The sequence below is a fragment of the Centroberyx affinis genome, unplaced genomic scaffold (assembly GCF_046629955.1).
Source record: "Centroberyx affinis isolate AG114_WGS23_722 - 3 ecotype Tasmania unplaced genomic scaffold, CSIRO-AGI_Caff_v1 ptg002835l_1, whole genome shotgun sequence".
Classification (NCBI taxonomy): Eukaryota; Metazoa; Chordata; class Actinopteri; order Beryciformes; family Berycidae; genus Centroberyx; species Centroberyx affinis.
The window spans coordinates 1-20,718 of NW_027280977.1; the positions used below are offsets into that span (position 1 = coordinate 1).

At 42.3% G+C, this 20,718-nt stretch overlaps 1 protein-coding gene across 1 annotated transcript; it reads right to left on the reverse strand.

Moving 5' to 3' along the window:
• Window positions 1–311: 311 nt before the first annotated feature.
• On the reverse strand, window positions 312–16,562 carry LOC139658114 (kinase suppressor of Ras 1-like; the record flags this gene model as incomplete). Its single annotated transcript, XM_071536153.1, has 17 exons — window positions 16,422–16,562; window positions 10,093–10,240; window positions 9,514–10,003; window positions 7,563–7,744; window positions 6,975–7,044; window positions 6,684–6,767; window positions 6,360–6,421; window positions 6,156–6,265; window positions 5,848–6,016; window positions 5,438–5,479; window positions 5,042–5,090; window positions 4,863–4,926; window positions 3,073–3,366; window positions 2,754–2,950; window positions 2,557–2,653; window positions 1,010–1,143; window positions 312–443 (listed from the first exon to the last, which is right to left on the reverse strand). Coding segments are annotated over exons 1-17 (2,456 nt in total), but the record flags the coding sequence as incomplete, so codon positions are not given.
• Between the last annotated feature and the right edge of the window lie 4,156 nt (window positions 16,563–20,718).

A 20,718-nucleotide genomic window follows, 5' to 3' on the forward strand; every position in this document is an offset into this window, starting at 1 on the left:
ACCTTAGTACACTTTTAGTATTTGTGAGTCAACGTCAAGTATACTAAAACTATACTACTACTACTACTACTACTATATACAGATATAAACTCATGCCTCTAAAGTTATTTAGTTAACTTAGTATTAGTATTAAAGTTAACTTAAATTATACCTACTATACTTTTATAAAATAAAAAGTGGGCAAATTTAGTCTCAACAAGTAACAAAATAGTACACTTAAAAGTAAACTAATAGATATAAGTGATAGAAGCAGGTACGACCGAACAGTAGTTCCAGTGAGTTGCTAAGTGTCTCTGAGTGTAACAGCTCACCCAAAGGCGTACACGTCTGCTGCAGTGGAGAAAGGGAGGCGGTCTTCATTGTTACCGGGGCTCATCCTGCGCACAATCTCCGGGGCAAGGTAACAGATCCAGCCATGTGGAAGCTTCAGCTTGTTCTCACGCCTGTGAGGGCAGGAATACACGAACATTAACTGCAAACCAATAACAAACCCGTCAATACAGAGTTGTTCACACAGGACCTCATAACATTGAGAATTATTCCCCAACCTCTGTTTTACAGAGGCAATTTCACAAACGATATGTTTTTATTGAGGTTTCCTAAGATCAAACTTTACACACCCCAGATTACACTGCCATTACAAGCTCTGTCAGTGTCATATGTCAAATGGCTTCTCAACCAATGCATTACCAGAAATGTGTGGTACAGTACATGTGTGACCTCCTGTGTGACCTACACCTACTGTCTATCAAGCAATACACAAAGCAAGAATATAAGCAGCAGCTTCCTTATCCTAGCCTTGTGCCTGAAATTACTGGGATATGCAATTGCACAAGATCAGTACTATCAGGGGACCTCAGTCTTAGCAAAAAATACATGACTGCCAAGGGAGATGCCTGCAGGATTAGAGCAATTATTACAAATCACTGGACATCCCCAGGTAATAGCAGTCCTGTGTGCGCAGCACTTTAGCTGAGGTTGTGGTTTTTCTCTCAAGCAGTGTTCTTACCTCCCCTCCTGGACTACTCCAGAGATCCCAAACAGCCCAAAGTCTGTGATCACCACCTTATTGGTGTCATGAAAAACATTCTTTGACTTCAAGTCCTTGTGAACAATGCCTTTGGCGTGCAGGTAGCCCATTCCCTGTAGTGGAAAACAAACAGTGACAGTGCATGAAGCATAGTCATATACTGTAGGGTCTGATTCAGACTGTGTAAAGTGATGTGGGTCTTAGGTGCATTGAGATGTGCATGTTTGAGCTGTTCCTATTCAGACTTGGACAATTCACACTGAGGATTTTGGGTGTGGATTTGTCATTTTTTGTCATTCCCATTGGTATGGACTTTTCTCCCACTCATGTCTTTTTACTGTGGCATTGCCTTTACATGCAAATACCATGCACATGAAGTCTGAATTGGCAACATACCCTTAGGACATTCATTTTATGAGAACACATTAGAATAGATTTAAAAAAAAACATGAGATGACTTAAGCTATTCTGTATTTGTGCCTATGGGAAACTAGTGAAAAGAAGTTTTATATCAAAAGATGAGTTTCTTAATGGCAGCTGCTTTCTACTCAACTCACTAACAAGCCACTCGTCAGTCGCACTGCTCATTCACTAGAAAATCATTGCATTGAAACACTTGTTATGGCCATGTCTACATCACATACAAATTGAATGTTTGTGGAATGTTGTCTTTTCCTAGTCCTATAAATTTGTTCTTGTGTGCTCGGTGCCCTGATGCACGCAGCTGATGGCACCGATGACATTTGGAAAGCAACACAATGGAGTCGATCTTTGATGGTGAGTCTTTGTGCGTCAGTATCTGACCAATATATTCTTTGATGTGTCTGCTCATTGCCACTAAGGACTGCATCAGGCAGCAGGAGACGCAACCTATCACCAGGATGGAAAGGGCACATGTTACCCGGAGTAACATGAGAGGAATTATGGCTATGTGATCTGGCACATCTACAAATCAGGGGAGCAGCTCAATGAGGCCCTATCGATGTGCAAACACTGGGCGTCTGTTATACTCAGCAGATTTAAATGACTATTTGGCACCCTGTGTGCTCTGGTGGTGCTGCCTCCTTTGATGAGCTGCTAAAAACTCCTTCATCATGTTTTCTTCATTGTGGAAAGTCGTCAAATTGCTTTGAATAATATTCCAATTATTCAGAGTCCAATCAACAGGGTTACACAGCCTAATTCATGTCCTTAAGGTTTTTGTCAATCAACAATTCGTATCCTATTTGATGCCTTTGGTGTTATTAGTATGCAGATTTTTTGCTTTACATCATGAAACCAATGGTAATGCTAGACATATTGCAGGGTTTCTGGTATGCAAGGAAAGATGCGCACAACTGGACTTAAATAAAAGTCAGATATCATAATGCACAGCTGGACAGGGCTTGATTTACATTTTTATCATCTCATGTGTGTATAAAACTTGAGTGAAACACTGCTGTGCAGTGTTTAAGTCAAAGTCTGAACTGGACCCATATAGAATAAAGCGCACATAAGGAAGATTTTGAATAGACAGAAAAACTCACCTTTACAATCTCTTGAGCGATTTGTCTCGTCTTATTAATATCCAGAGTGTTTTTAGTGTCTCTAACAACTGAATACAGTGTCCTCCCTTTACAGAAACTGGGAAGAGAGAAGGGGAAAAAATGGAGATGAAAACAGATATTCAGGTTGAAAGAGAAGGTGATCATTTTAGAGGTGCGTTTGTGATTTTTCCTCTCACCTGGTGATAATGGCTAGGTGGGGTGGAGCCATGCAGGCCCCCATGAAGAGGACCACGTTCTCATGCCGGGTCTGTCTGTAGTTCATCACCTCCTTCTTAAACAGCTTCAGGTGGTCCTGGTTGTTCCCGTCGATCTCCAGAAGTCGGATGGCCACCTCGCCATGCCACCGACCCTTATGCACTTTGCCCCAGCGGCCCTGGATGAACAAACAGCAAAACAAATTGCCTTTCCAGGAACATCTACGATTAAGGTCTATGTAGAATTTCTTGATTTTGTTTGCCTGATAAACCTTACATGATCCTCAGTTTGTCCGCTCACCTTTCCTATGAGTTCTCCCAGGTCCAGCTGCTCAAACGGGATGTCCCACTCCTGCAGATACACGCTGGTCTGACTTGCCTTGCGGGAGATGGGGCCTTTCCACTGGCTTCCCCGAGAGCTGGGCAGGTCATCCAGCTCATCGCCGTCACACTCGCCGTCTGAACCGCCGTTCATCCCGCTCTCCTCCCCTTCATCCTCGTCCTCCCCGTCATCTTCCTCATCCTCGTCTTCTTCCTCGTTCTCTTCCTCCACGTCTGGGTCTTCATCTTCCACCTCAAGTTCCTCCTCCCCTTCCTATAACATAGATGGTTTTGTTATTCAAACATGCATAAAAGGATAAAAGTTTAAAGTTTTAGTCTACCCAAAACTACCAAGATGTACCCACTTAAATACCTATAACACATAGTCAACATGAAAAGGAAACATGAAAAGGAAATGAGCCTTCATGAACAATATCTAATTGTGATTTTCTTTTAAGTCTAGAAAAGATTGGCTGCTTCTACCTTTAAAGCTATATACTGGAAAAAGGTGGCATAATGCAAAACTGTACATGAATGCACCTTGTCCCTGTCTTAATGTGTTAGGTACTGTTTATCATAGTGCCTTGTGGTTTGCTACAAATTGTAAAGCCCTTAATCATCATTGTACACTATATTCTAGGACTGGTTGTCCATTTTAGGAATGCTTCCTCCTTCTGTTAATCAAACATTAATCAAACATGTGAAGTCAAGTATAGACCCAGAGTTCTTCCATTTGGGCAAGAAAGCCTTATGATCACAGAAACCTCTGTATGAAATAGCCTGCAGAAGTATCAGGTTACTCTGTCTGAGCTCAAAGCTGTTGCCAGAGCTAAGATGAGTCGATTGAAAAAAAGACCATGCTTTGATTAAGCTGCTGTCTGCGGTTCCTCTTTCATATATACTGCATAGAGTAGGCATTTATTGTCCTACTGTGAATGTGTTTTGATGTTTTATATTGTTTTTGCTTTGCCTACATCTTTATGTGCTGCTTCCCTTGGCCATGTCACAACTGTAAAAGAGCGATATTTGTATGTCAGCACAACCGTGCTGGCTAAATAAATAACATCATCAACCCAGATCAGGTTACGTCAACCTGGTTTCAACAAACAAATGTCAATACAATGTGCCGAAGTGAATATATTAGATCAATTGCTCTTTTATCTGCTCTTAGTCCAATTTCTTATAGTCTCTAAGTAGTAAATTTGACTCACATCACTATGCTTTGACAGTTTACTTTATCCTGGTGCCATAACAAACATGTGTGTTTATGATAAACATAAAACTTGCGTCTGAACAGTATTTCTTGATTCTCCCTCATGTTTTGATATCATTCATCCAGATATTCTTCTGTCATCATTCTCCAGCAACAGGTCAACATCTTCAGCTTTTTCTACAGTTTGTTAACGGACCATTCTGCAGGCCGTGGCCACAGTGGTTTGTGTCAGTCATTACTCTGTACGCCTTACACTGACAACTGGGTCTTTTAATGCTTCAAATCAGTTCAGCAAAATTTCTGCTTACCACCATGCAATCACTGATGGATGACAGATGGATGACAAAGACAATTTCAGTCTTCATCAACATTGTGTTGTCAGACTGGTTTGTCATTCTGTGTATCGTGAAACCCTTTCAATGACACACTGAACTAATTGGGATGCAAGACATTTCAGAAAAATCTGACACTGAAGTACAATCTCATCAATATTTAACAAACTGACAGTAAAACCTGTCACTAAAACACATAAACTGGAATTCAAACTGTAACATTACCTCTTCATCTTCATCTTCAACCAGCTCAGCGTGTATATCATCAGCCGACTGCTCTATCTCACTGCTGTGACACAGAGAATTTACATCAGGGGAGTAAAATACATAGAAACGCACACCAGTCAAACTATACCATCTTGGAAACAGAATATTTATAAGTGAAATGGACAAGAGGGTCTTACACAGTGTCTTGGAGGATATCCGAGTGCAAACTAACAGGACTGGAGACGTCTGTAGGAAATAAAAAGAAAAACAAAATCACGGTTTGGAAAGGAATAACTTGAAATGATATGATCTAAATTGTTTTCCATGAGAACAGCCAAAATCGTATTCCTCTTGTTTTTTTTTTCTCCTCTTCCTTTAGGCTCTGGGCAATAACATCATGTTGTCAACCACAAACATAACAAGACCAAACATGCAATTCCCACACATGCCAGGAGATGGGGCCAATAAAAGCTATTGAGAAAATGGCTCTCATCAACAACATGCAGAGGGTAGAGAGAGCTGATGGGACTGGAGAGTGGATGTGATGGGATTGGTTAACAATGCAGCATGACAGTTTGGGACCGTCAACTCACCAGGGAAGATAAACTGCTGTCTATGCTGAAAGTAGCAGGCAGCTTAGGCAAAAAGAGAGGGAAAGACCGACAAGCATGGTAGGGAGAGAGACTCTTGGTTAGAGAAGCTTTGAATTAAAATAACTTTTTTTATTCCACAAACGCACATCCACAAGTGTTCGTCAGTGTTAGTGGTATCATGTATGGAGAGAGAAAGGGAGAGGAGGATTGTTTGCTGCTCCTTCCATTCAATACAGTTAAACTGGAAAAAGTGATTCAGGGAAATGCGTAATCAAGAGTAATAAGAGGCACTTTTCAATATGTATGTGTGTCTGTAGGTGTGTGTTTGCATGGGTCTGTCCAGCTATCTGGTTGTGTATATTTGTGCGGTTCCATATGTGTTTCCGTATCGGAGCTCCTTTGAGCCTTACCGGGGAAGTGAAAGCGGCTGTCCCGATGGCCTTTGGGCGAGGGGTTGGGCGGCGGAGTGGCGCTGGGCGGGTTGCTCTGCTGGAAGGGAGCTGGGGAGGAAGGCGTGGACGAGGTGGTGGAGGACGGATTACTGCTGGAGTCTAGCTGGTTCAGCACTGGAGGATGATCCTGGTGAGACATGTGTGCATACAAACAACACTGATTAAACTGTTTAAAAATGCTACATGTGGTGCCTTTAAACACAGCATACTGCGGGTTGAAGCAGTTGCATTGTATGGTGTAATGCAGAACTCATAAACCTTTTCACCTTTTTGGTAATGGCCTTTGGTAGTGTGCCAAACTGCGGTGCTTCTAATGGCCGGTCCACTGGGTTGTTGATATCAGATGGAACAGACTCAGTCCGCCGAATCTTGGCGACTAGAAGAGAAATAGGTATTGTCACGCTGTATATGCGCAATACATCGTTTCCACCAAATGCAAGGGACGACACAAAAGCTGTAGAGGAGCTTACTTGGCAGAAAGGAGATTCTGCAGGATGGAGCTTCCTTTGTGCATTTGTTGTGGCACTTTAACCTGCGGACAAACAAGGCAGAATTGTAGACAACCAATATACAGTAGGTGCTATATACTCAGCATATAGCACCTCAAAGAACCCTCTTCTTATGTCCAGAGATAGTCGAGGAGTCAGATCCCCCACCTCTAGAATCACATGTGCACCCACTGGACTAGGATGGAATCCTGCTAGAGCTCGCTCTCCTGTGTCGCTCTTACTCGGTCTCTAAAAAACACTACAAGCCGAGTGGACTGCCCACTTAAAAAAGCAAGCTCTACTCACCGACAGTGTTTGCACTTAACCCCGAACATCATGTTCTTTTGGCACACCTGACACGTCTGCGACAGCCAGGACTTGGTCGAAAACCTACGCAAATACAAGCAAAGCTGTTAGACCCATTACATGACATGGTTTCATAGAGAATTACTCCTAGATTGGGTGGGTTTGAAGTATTATTGAAGAGGTGTTATTAATAGGGTTAAATAATTATTGCGCTCATAATAAATCTAGCTTGTTTGCTTTATCATTATATAATCTGAGGTTAAAAGCATTGAGTATAAGCAGAAAAACGACCTGTGTGTGACTGCTAGGCCGATGTCTCTCCTCACTGCTTGTGGGGAGCTGCGGTGCACCGCTACGTTATCTAGGCAGAGAGAGAGAGAGAAGGAAGGAAGGAAGGAGGGGAGGAAGGAAGGAAAGGACAGAAGAAGAGAAAGATTAAGAGGAGAATTGGGTTTCTTTAGATGGTATCTCATGAAGTGACATCAGTGGTTAATCACATAAAAAAAAAAAATACCGAACATTTAAACACGTAGAATTTGTCATTAAAATAAGGTCAAACATTTGGGATATGATTCACCCACACAGAAATCATCATGGGCACCCAAAACATTCAGTCACACTCATCCCAAAAACACAAGCATGCACGTGCAGGTCCATGTGCACATACAACAGACAGCATGAGATTTCTGTCTAAGCCATCAAATAAAGAAAAGGAATCATATTTTTTCCCCAGAACCAACAAAATTCTACTTATAAAGTCCAGAAATCCCCACAGTCTTAGACAGACCGGTCGTCTTGACTAAAACATTCTAATGAGCTTTTACAGGTCAACCATGCATATCCATCACATTTAAATCAGCAGAACAGTGCATAACTCACTCTTGATGCTGCTGTGCTCTTCCATGAGGGTGGGGGTGCCAGGAAGGGTGTAGGGTGCTGTGGTGGCAACGGGGGTGGCTCCGGGGGTACGGGCAGACATGACCGGGTAGCGAGAAGGCGAGTCCTCACATCCATTCCCATTGATTTGCATATTCAGGAACAGCTTATTCTTTTTAACACACCTGGAGGGAAGGAAAGCAAGCAAAATATGGACTCTTAGTCGGACTACACTGGCAAAAACAGAACTACAGCATCATTTGTATTGCATGCTGTGTACACACACACATATGCACATACAGAGTCATGCTTGGGGAGAAACATCCATATGTCCATTTTTCCCTTAACTGCTGTTCTGTCAGACCTGTGACCTGTTTTCACAAGCCACAGTTTACACTCTCAGATCGGCATTATAATGTATGTGCAGCGCTGGGATCAACTTGCAAGATCATCTGGCTGGCGAGGCTGTATGTCAGAAGCATAGGATCTGTGTCGGCCGTCTTTACTTCTGCCTAGTCATGTTACAGGCTTTGTAGTAAAGCTTTCCATAAACGGACAGGATATTATGGATCAACATGTGGTGTGTGTATGTGTGTGTGTATGTGCACATCTAATCACAATAGAGGGAGAGAGAGAGAGAGAGAGGGAGAGAAAGAGAGAGAGGGATTTTGTGTGTCTTGCCACCTCTGAGCATTAGTCCTAGGAAATGCTTCCTGTTTTGACATGAATCATAATCTCTGGGAATCTGTGGGGGGATTAGCTCCAGTTATATACACAGGGTAAAGGAGCAACAGGCAGGATGTGAAAGAGAGAGACAGAGAGAGACAAAGACAGAGAGAGAGAGAGAGAGAGAGAGAAAGAATGTGAGTCTATCTGAGTGAGTGTGAGAAAAGCGCTGCTCTTTCCCTGACAGTGTAACGGTGTGGTGAGACGAAAGTGTGTCCACATTACTGCAAAACCACCATGACCGTGCTCATTTTAAGCAGTATACAGCACCCTCTACTGCTCTTTGTAGACTTTTCTACAATGTTTTCTCCCTCCTGTTCTTCACTTGGTATGGGGAAATTTTACAATTAAACGTTCTGCCAAGTTGTCCAGTGTTCAAGCTGCAAGCATAGTATACACTTAGGTTTTTCTATGCCATGTGAATATTCACCTCTGCCTCTCATAGCCAGAAAAAAAGAGGGAAAAGAATGGTCATGTCAACAGTTTTGGCTACATAGACAGATATATAGATATATAGATAGATAGATGGCTACATTCAGATAAACATTCTATCAATCTGCTTCTCGTTTATTATCAAAATGTACAACTCTAGGCTGGATAATCACAGATTATGGCCTTGGTTTTTATCATTGAGAGAAGGTTGTTCACAACTATAATAATGAACTAACTATTATTGGTTGACCATTATGAACAACATATATGAATTCTTATATGAATGGTATTCACTTTTAATTATCAGTAATAAAGTAGCCAAATTTCAGTTTACACTACAACATTAACTCCAAGTAAAAATCAAACAGCATATTGCTGTTAATAAGAATATTAATTAAGGGGTTTCAGCTATCAAAAGAATTTAGAAATTGCATTTATTATATTGGTCGTTAGGGAATGAGGAAGGGAATCAAAGAAAACACAGCAAATGACACCTCAACATCAGCCTGTACTTATGACAGCCTAATTTCATTTTAGAATTGCAAAGAATGGCCAAGAATCAAAAGCTAGCTAATTAAAACCTGGCTAAATTTGGCCAAGGTAGTACAGCTCCTCACAGGACCATTTCCCACACTCTTCAACGCCCATAAACTTGTGCTAACAAAGCCAACTGCGGGGATCTGTTATAATTATAATGTGGTTTGAAGAATCCCATTAAGTTACATCCCTAGTTACCTGCTTATAAAAAGCTCTAGTCAAGGTGAATTTGTTAACTAGTCCAATAAGAAGCACCTACTTGTTGGTGGGTGGGTCTTCGATGCGGTTGCCCAGCTGGGACTCGTGGCTTTTGCTACGGGTCAGCGTGATGTTGGGAAGGAGGTGCAGCACTTTCCGGGACGGAGGCGGAGGGGTGCAGGGGGGCTTGAGTCGGTGACGCCTCTTGGAGGGCGGAGTTATGGGTGGAGTGGAAGTGTGTCCGTGGAGCCTGGCTGTGCGGGCCAAGGACATGGGGAATGGATCTGTGAGGGCGCTGTCGCCGTAGATATACGACGCCTGCGTCTCGGGAGTGGGCGCCGCCGACACAGAGCCCGAGCGGGGATGGGAGCAGGCGGCGCAGGGGGTGGATGGGGTGGATGGGGTGGTGGATGGGCGGGCCAGAGGTGAGGGGCTGTGAGGGCGGATTGGAGCCCCCATGCTGGTTAGCTGGTCTACGGTCAGTAGCGAGCCACTGTCCCTCCTGGTGGGCTCGGACAGCCAGGGACCTCCGTCCTCCCTCAGCTCGCCTCCTGATCAGGACAACACAGAAAAAGAGCGTCAGAAGTAGAAAACCCCCAGAACATCAGATCAGGGAGGCTCTCCTGGAACAAACACACACCTGATTCAGTGGCACTCTTCAGGCAGGAGAGGGCAGCACTGAGTCTGGCACACTCTTCTGAACTGGACCCTAGTCTTCTCATGATCTCCCGCACCTGAGAACCTGTCATCTGCAGTAAGGCATCCAGGGACAACTTCACTGGCACTGCCTGCAGACAGGGAGACAACAAGACAAAGTGAGAGTGAGTGATCAATAATGCATATTACATGAGTCGAAACACAGACAATATACTGTACAATACTGTCATAGATCTGTGGGAAGCTTTATAATACTAAAGAAATAAACAAAAATCAATAAAACAGATTACAGCCACTTCCCACTGTAATCAAAAACGTGCCCATCAGTCAAAAGCAGTGTAGACTGATGACTTAAAATGACCGTAATTGGAAGAGCTTCCCAGTTTAGGGACCAGTGGAGTAAGTGAGGAGGCAGGTATACTACTGAGGGGAAGTGGCTATACTGTAAATTATACTGTATAAATTTCAATGGTAATCATGCTGATAGGCAAGTATTTACCAAAGACTAAGGAAAACAAAGTGGATATACTCTACGCCTATATTTACACCTTTGATTATGCCACTAGTGAGGCAGAGTCACTCTGTCAAACTGCAGTGGTCTCAAACACAGGATGAGAAGTCAGCATGCTATGGAATCAAATCGTTCATGGAAGGGAAACAACCTCTGACTTGTGCTGTTCCTGGAAATCTGTGGTAATCCTGTTTGTTTAGGCTATTTCATCAAATACCACTTATTCCACTAATCTGGCACTACAGTTTATACTATAGACACTATCTTAGGCCAGTATCAGTGGATATCATCACAGTCTAGACAGCACTTGGGTCCACTAGACTCTATCATCATCTATGGGCTTCATACTCCACATGGGCGTCCTTATTCACTGTTGATTTAATCATATTATGGATGTACTCATAGCAGTCTGCAATGGTGGACAAAGTACTAGGGCTGTGCAAAAAAATTGATATAGCTGAGTATTGCAATATTTTTTTCCATGATACTGTATCGATTTTCCAGCCCCTCGTATCGATACATTAAAAAAAATTATTCATGTTTTAAACAGATTTAAAATGTCCTTAAATTTCCCTCAAATCCCTTTGAATTAAATAGTTTTGACTTGTCTGCTGAGTTATCAATATAATGTGATGTACATATTAGACTACCCAGGTGGTACACAGCAAGTTGTATTTTCAGCTCTATTTTAAAATTTTCAGTAAATTATGTATCGTATCGCAATGTATTGTGATACAATCGTATCGTGACCCATGTATCGTGATATGTATCGTATCATGAGGTCCTTGCCAATACCCAGCCTTACAAAGTACACACTCTGTTCCTACTCACAGATTTACAATGGACTAAGCCAATGTTGTTACATTACATTTACCGGACCCTCTTACTCTTATTCTTACAATTTAACAATGAGTGAGGAGGCAGAGGGTCAGAGGGTTACGGCCGGCCTCTCTAACTGCTGGACGACTCTGCCTCCTCTGGTGATCCATTCATGGTCACAGATTGTTTCCTCTAGACTACAACTCAAAACTCATTTTATAAAGTGATCCCATGATTTTCTTACTTATTAGTTCTAACTTTATGGAAGTTGTTTTTGCTTTAATACCATACTCTGTGTGTGTGTGTGTGTGTGTGTGTGTGTGTGTGTGTGTGTGTGTGTGTGTGTGTCTGTGTGTGTGTGTGTATTTTGTTTATGAAAGGTCACAGGTCTCCTGGCTTGAGTAAACATGATGGCAGCTATGATAAAAGTTGACATATGGATGTTTCTCTCCAAATGTAGAGTGGGAGTAGGAAGATGCAGGTCCTCACTATATGAGGACTGACTGATTATAATTGACCATTGGTCAGTGTAGGCTTAATAAAGAGCATGAATCCATTATTATTTTATCATGTAATGAAGAAACACAGCCAGTGAAATGTAATAGTTACAGTTTCTTGGCTGAGGTTTTAAAACAAGTAGAATTAGGAGATATGATTAACCAAACTAACGACTTTGCAAACAAACCTTGACCCTTGTTAACTACAATTAGCTGACAAATGACACCCTGACACACTGACTATTAAGAATACAAGTCCTGTAACAAATCTATAATGATAAAGTTAATAGTTTGGTATGAGTTCTAGTTAATTCTTTGAATTTGGTATCGTTTTAATACTGTTTGCCTCAACAATTCAGTAATAAAGTTAACTTCATACCTCAAAATCATACCTTCTGGTTAAACTGTAGTTTGAACATAGACCTAGGACTTTTAGTGGAGGAAGATATCAAAGCTCTATTCCAGTGAAAACATCCCATCCATCCCCTTGCCACAAATACTACACACCTGAGAGCATTTCTTTAACTAGTTCCCCACACTCCTAACTCTCTCTTAGCAATGTAACTGTTCCTTCCCTCATTCCAGTCCTTTATATACGCCCCTGTCATCCATTTATGAGGGAGTGAGAGATCCAGGAGAGAGCAGCGGAGGACCTGAGGGTTGGAGACGAGACCCCTGACGGAATCTGAGGCAATAAGGATGTCAGCCTTACAAGCCCGAGGTCCTCCGCAAACTATTTACTACCGCTTGTTTCCTCCCCTTCCTCACTGCCATTTATCTCCAACAATGAAGTAATTTGGAGGAAACAAGAGAGGGAGAGGAGAAGAGCGGAGAGGAGAGGTGAAACTGAGATAGCTTCAGAATATTATCTTAAGAGATGGACCTCAATAGAGCTTTTTAGTCAATATGTTTATGCTGTAGATGTAAACAGCTTTCAAGGGACTGGATCTTGAAGGTTTATTTTTATCAACAGTTATCATTCTGAAAGTCGTTTTTCCCCCTCACTGAAGATAATTTCATGTTTAAGAAGCATAGCATCTTATTTGGCTGTGCTGCACACGCATCAAATAATCATGTCAATCTTCAACCGCTGGGACAGCAGGCAAGATGGCAGCGCAAACAACAATTTCTGGATCACAGAGGGAAGTAGGAGGTAGCGGAGGGAAGGAGGAGTTTAGGATGTTTTTGGACATGGGAAGTACGCAGTAGCTTATCAGTTAGGTTAAACCCTTACTCTGAGAGGGCAAACAGTGATCGCAAATCTAGGACAGCCTCCCACTCGTGTGTACAGTGTAAGCAAAAGCAAGCACACACACACACACACACACAGGCAGGGGCGAGTGATGCGATATCCAAAAGTGGCTGTGGGCCCTCCCCTCCCACCTCCACACTCCCAATAACATTACAATTTTAGCACCATGAACAGCATAGCTTGCATTCTTGATAGCTCTACTGGGGCCTATATTATCGGTCAGCATTGCTATGTATGTGTATACAGCAACTAACACCATATTCTTATTGAAAGCATACTGTTTTCACATATAAAGTCAAGTGTATTTTGGTTACTTTTGGGTCCCCTACTGGTTGGTGTTTTGGGGATTTTCACATGCAGATAGTTAAACAAATGGAGCCGAAACTTTTGAGCAGCAGTGAAAATGGTGCTCTCCACTTTATCAACGTCCACATACAAACGCACAGAAAGTAGCTCAGGCAAAAATACACAATCCAAAACTATCTTTGTTGCTATTTTAGGATTTAAGCAAGTTTTCAGTATCACATTGGCCTGGCTCATAACAACCCACTGAGCAATTTTACGTTGATTAGACGTTTAAAACACGTCTAAATGGCTTGGTTTAAATGGGGTTGAAAAGTGAAAGTTTTTAGATGTCTATACATAGACAATATTATCCTGGACTATATGAGAGCTACGCATAGACACAATGTTGAAATTACTTCTTGTGCTCAGATAATTATCTTGTAGGCTAGTCTACAGGACTTCTCTGGTGCATATTTTTGGTATTTACAGATGTTTATTCATTGTAATAATGTATTTACTGCTTGGTCTAAAATAGGTCTATACATAGCCGTAATGATCCTGGGCTATATGAGAGCTAAAGCATAGACGCAACGTTGAAATCACGTCTTTTGCTCAGTGGGAACATTGACCTGTTTCATGCAGCCTACAGCAGGCTAACCCAGGTGAAGATGTTTAGCGCAGCCACAAAACTACTCGCAATTAGTTCTCAATAAGACACAGATTATCATGTAAGAGGCTTGTAACTTAATATCCAAATAGTAGATGCTTATGTAACATTATGTAATGCTGAACACAAAGAGTCATGCCCCACTGTCAGCTGCAGAATACACCACCACAAGTGAGCAGAACGGATGGATTGTGGGTAACGGATGCCTTCATAGTACATACAGCCAGTGTAGTGTTATTGGACCGTCCCTTAATCCAGTAGAGAATGACTGGAGATGCACTGTAGAAATCTTGATCTAGAAATGTCTGATCTAGGTCAACAGCCATTAGCATGCCATGTTGAATCTACATCTATATAACAAACAATAAGTCCCAAATTGGTTTACAAGGGATACAAACAAGTCCACTGATATTACCTCAGAACATGGATCAATTTAACCTTTATTCAACCAGGCATTAAGAGCAAATTCTTATTTAAAACAAAAGCCTAGCAAAAGACAAAATTATTTGAGGGGAAGGTAGTGGGGTTTAAAGTTCAAACACTGAACATGACAGACATGACTAAACCGAAGACAAATACTAACATACAGTAAAAGGCCATAAAACACAGCAGGGCAGACGAGGAGAGAAGAGCAGACACAAGCTTGGGAATGATCCACAGTGATAACATAAGAATAACAAGTACAGGAACATTTATCGTAACAGGCAGGTTACAGCTGGGTCAAAACAGCCTTCACCACAAAGACAAATAGACAAGAGCAATGCAAACATACAGTAACTAAGAGAGATTAAAACTGTTTACAGCAGCCCAGGAAGAGACGCACTGTCCCATGGTGGGAGAGGCTTGGCAAACTTGTGACAAAATGTGACAAGCAAGTCATGTGTTGTGAAATGATGCAAGTTTGTCAAAATAAGGAACAACCAATGCATGATGAATCAATGCATTTTTTGTCAGATGTTCAAAAACAGACCCTAACCCTAACCTGCTTATAATGTACATTCCTTATGCCAGGGACCAGTGTATATTCCTTATATCATACCATCGTATGAACTGAAATACAATAATAACTGTAAGAGTGGAACTCCAAGCAGCTGTTATCCTTCATGAGTCAAAACAACATTTTTGAGAAACACTTTTCAGAGAACTCTGCAGCACTGACACGGGTCTTCTCATCATCAAAAATAGCCTCTTTTTAGCAGCAGATGTTGGGGAATGTTTGATTTTTAATCCTTTTATAATAATGAATAATTATAATAATAATCACTGTAGGGGAATTCTCTCTTAGCTGACCCCACTCCACAGGGGACAGTCTCTCTAGTTGAAGGACAGTCTCTCCCTAGGCCACCACTAGGCCACCCTGCTGCCCAAAACACGGCAGATTTGAATTCTGCTTTTGATGCCATACATCCCATAATTTTCATAGGCTGACTCTAAAATGGGGTAGATCTAACTCACACTGCTCTTAAATGGCTCCTCTCCAATCTATGTGGTAGAACCTTCTATGTTGGGTAATTCATCAGCATCCTCTGCGCTAATGAGCATGACTGGCTGTACAGTTGCATCTAGTTTGTATTGTATTTCCCACATTTTAAGATCTGGGGCACCATAAACCATCAATCATCAAACATATTAGGAAATTACAAGATGACCGACTGCATGTCATAGAAAGCATACAAATATGCAAAAACATTCCAATCCACTAAAGCCATACTGAAAATAATAATAGTCAGGTTAAGATATTTCTGAAAGATGCGAGAGTTCTAGAAACATTTATTGTGGAAAAAGTCAAAGTCCCTTACACACTTGTACAGCAGGCCTTCTCCAACCCCACTAACATGTCACAATATTACAAATGGCAATATACTGGGAACCAGATTTCTAGGTAAAGGAGTTTGTCTAAAGAAGGACAAGTATATCTTCTTGTGATAGCCATTAAAAATTCCATCTTTCCCATTCTTTGAAATATGAGTCTCATGAAACATTCTTGGTATGTTGCCTTCAAATTAAAATGAAAAACCCTACTATGGAAAAAGCTTTGCTGCTGTCTAAATGAATCTAATCTAATGTTACCATTGTTTGGGGCTCAAATTATCATGATTGATGCAAGTTACTGTAAAAAATGACCTTTGAGTCTCTCTTTAAGATTGACATTTTGATGGACACTGGTCAAGTGTTCTTCATTCTCATTCACATGTACCGCGTCCACATAAATGTGACACAACCATGGACATGCAGGACAAACCCAGAGACATTGATTTTCACACACAGCAATATGACCTACCTCGATGAGCTCTGGCCGAAGGTTGATGGTGCGCAGCCAGTCTCCTAAGCGTGGGTAGCTGTCCAGGGCCTCGGGCCTCTCTGTCTCTGGCACTTTCTGCTTGCACTGCAGCTGTTTACAGATGTACTTCATCAGCTTCACCTGCAGGGAGCAATAGAGAACACAGCACAGATGGGAGGGGCAGGTTAGACAGGAGACTAACAGCATGGTGGGAGCTGTGGCTAAGGAACAGGGCTTTTGTGTGTAGGATACCTGCCACACCTCTCCATGTTGGCAGTGGAATGGTTTATTGGGAAAGAAAGATAAATCTATGCTGAAATCAGTTCTTGAGGGAGATGACAATGTGCATTAGCATCAGTGGACAGCTACCCTCATTTGCAAATACAGTATAGAAATTAAATGCCATAGATCCATTATATTCTTACTACGATGGACAGATAAAGAATTTTTCCAAATAATTCTACAGAGCAGTAAACACAATTACTACTGACTAGTATTGCTTCTGAAATGTATTCACAAGGGACACACAACCAACCCTTAAAACAGAGATGGCCAAATCTATCCTGGTTTCACCACCTCACCTGACAAACTGCCATATACTCACATTTTCCACCTAGAAATGTTTCTCCAATATGAGAAAAGGCCAATCTGATGCATAAATTACTCCATCCACGCACATTTTTCCATTCTATAATGTGGCACTCAATGTACTTGCAGACATGAATCCGACTGGGTTTGTTTAGCCCATTTTCCCAGTGCCTCCAGTGGGCAAGACTGTCAATTAGATATAAATAGCTATTGTTATATACAGAGGAACAAACGAGCTGGCCGTCAGATGAGTGTGTCTGCAGTACTGGCATGGCAAGCAAGCGCATTTGGAACACTGAAGCGGCTTAGTGACATCAACGTCCTGGAGGTGGAGGATGCAAAGCTCATCGCAATGTTAGCAGACAACCACCGCGTCTCTCCTGGCACCAGTCCTTTCCACTCAATCCTCCAGTGACGATAGAGACCTGCAAATAACTAATGACCAGTCGATTTTCCGATCAATTACAGAGGTACTAAAATCTACTTTCGTCTCTTAGTCTCTTTTATGTCTGTAAAGACAATCAACAAGACAAACATGGCATGAAATTACAAGACCGAATATGTGTGATTCACTGCAAACAAACCTAAAAAACTTTCAGCTTGCAGGTGGAGACATGGGGCTCAACACAACTCCACCCTAACACACACACACACTAGGAAGCATCACCTCCCTTCCTCTCCTGTCTCCTCCTCGCCCAATGAGATGCTGTGGCAGCACCTCCGTGTTATGGAGGCTCTGCTGATGATGCAGAGGAGCAAGGGAAGAAGAGGAGGACAGAGAGAAGAAAGCTTGCCTGCTGAGTCCTTTCAACGTCGCTCAGGGTAGCAGCTCACTGACGCACAGCAACCCCCCTCTCGAGAAGCTTGCATCTGCTAATCAGCACTTTAATGACTAAAGCCTCAGTGATGGCCATCGCTGTAGTCTCTCATGACGTGGGATGCATCAGTAAACATTACTAGAACATCACAAACTCCGCTGTGCCCCGTCTATACCAAGACCTGTCGCCAAAGCCTCAGGTTTGACGAAACCATTGTATCAACCGATGCCTACGAAAAGGATCAGACTGGAGTTTTGACTTATCTTTTAGTGTCAAAACTCTCAGAGAGAAGACTGGAATGGAAACTCCTCAACAAATGTTATGAGGACATATGAAACTCTGACCCTGTACCCCATCCCTTTCCAGGCCAATGTCAAGTGCAGTGGTCCTGTGAGTAACTCTTACAATGAACACTGTGGTATTAGTTTGCAGTGGGCCGGCGTTGCGCAGCTCAACACTGCCGTATAGTGTGTCTCCTTATCTCAGAGTCTATCTGTAAGAGTCTATTACAGCAGGCAGCCTTGGGCAGTCAACAGCACCTTCAGATGAGCTGTGCAACACCAGTTAGCTCTCGACCCACCAGCCACCTCTCAAGTGCTTGAGCAACAATGAGGAGCGTGTGTCTTTCTCTGCTCATTCAACTCGCTCTGTCATACACACACCAGCCACACAGAAACTCACACAACCACGCTACCCTGAGAAAGTGTGGCCTTGGGATGTAAAAGGCTGCTTCGTGGCAGCTAACAAAGGCATCTCCACTGTAGGCCGGAGAGATGAAAATGGAGAGAGAAAGAGTGAAAAGGAGCTGGATGCACCTTAGATACCTAAGACCAAGGGGCTCTCCATAGATCCTGACAGCTGCCATTCAGCTATACAATTACTAATCAATTGTCTACTGTACTGAGAACATTAATTGCACTCAAAAAAGTACATTTACTCATAGATCGCTCTAGGGGCAAAAAAAACAGCCTGTTTAAATAATAAAACAACATGCAACATGCTATGTCAATGGTGAATGTATATAAACACAGAAAAGGGGACATTTTGAAAATTTTTGCAAACATATTGACTAGTGCAAGGACAATGTCCTACAAAGCCATATTTGGTCCGGTACATAAACCAAACATGAAGCTTGCATGCTAACCTTTCTGAACTAAAATGCAGTGTAACAAAAGTGCATTAAAGAAAACACTAACAGACTTTGCCAATTCCCAGACAATCTTTTCTCAAATATGGACAAAGACACAGAATAAGAGAAAGGATTGTTTCTAAAGAGTCAAACAGCATTGGTGTAAAGCCATGTCCACTGGTGCACCAGTGTTTCCACTATGTCTCTGGAGTGTGAACCTTGTTTTAGGTGCATGCATTTGACCTGTGAGGCTGGCCAGTGAGAGCAGCTCATTGGGGGAAGACAGAGACAACCTTGACAAATATCCTCAACATTATCCTATTCTCTTAGACATTTGTGTTGGAAACTTCAACTAAAACTTATTTTTTATGAGCACACATGCATACATCAGTAGACAAGTATGTATGCATGCACATGCACAGACACAAACAAAGTAGATGGGGGACACACAGACAGGACTGAACAAGGTGGAGCTGAAATCCACTTCACACCCAGTCTAATCCTTACACACCAACATTCTGAATGATGATGCTTAAATTTCAAAAGCATCAATTAAACAGATGCTAATGGCTGCTAAAGATTATTCACTGTGCTCATAGCAAGTCTCTGAATGTAATGTCTATGTAGATCTGCACTAGCACGGCCAACACTGAGAGGCCTTTACTAGATGTGGCTAATGAGCTAGCCTTCCGCTTTACCTCCCTATACACTAGTGCAGTCCAGTGACGTCAGGTTACCTAGCAACCCCTCTTCTGAGTCGTCAGCAACATTTCAGTGGGATTTTCCCATACATGTGAAACACAGAGCTCTGACACAATACATCTCAGCATAAAAATAGTCTTCATGTGTCTCTGCAGGACAACAACTGTAGCAGCTAAAAAACATGACCAACATTTTTATCTACAGTCACATACAGAGCATTTACTTTACCAATTACCACCCTAAATAAATAAGGTGGATAGGATTACACATGCACAGAAATCCCTAAATCCCTGAGTGATATTAGTAATGTGTGTGTGTGTATGTGCATGTCTGTGGGAGCACATGCACAGGCACATCAGTGCCCAATGGGATCCTCTAGATAATGACAGGCTTCTTGCATATTATTTTTGGTGCAGAGTGGAGAAAGCAGCTCTTGACGTGTGGCCCGGAGGTGGGAGGAGAGGGAGGAGAAATGGCGTCAGAGCCCACCTGTCAGCAGAGCTAAACAACACCATGGCAACGGACCTAATGCTGCGAGGAGATGAGTGACAGCCAGTGTGTCAACCAGCAGAGAGGAGAGAGGAGCCCCAGCAGCGCCCTGCCTGACACAGCAGACTGGGGAGCAGATCCCACCGCTCCAATTGTTTCCTCAAGGCTGTTGCTGACACAGCCACTTTGGTGCACCTGCCAAGGATAGCACGGCCTATCTGAGAACCGAGCAAGAATGTTCTATCCCAGAAAATGATATTTGCACAGTAAGGTCAGTTCACTTTTCCTCGGAGTAAAAATGAATAGGTTCCTTGTTGCCAGGCTTGAACAGGCTTGGTGAATAAGGATACAAAATTGTTTCTAATCCTACTGTAGTATTGGCTATATGCCCCCCCGTGGTCCTCCGACACATGAGCATTAGTGGCCTTGGGTGACACAGGACAGGCAGAATTTAGATCAGCCAAAATATGCCTGAGGTTTTTGGGCATCAGATAAAATAAACAGATTATAAATGCAAGTGAAGTGTATATCAAAATCTACACAATTATTATATATCTCCAACAGACACTTT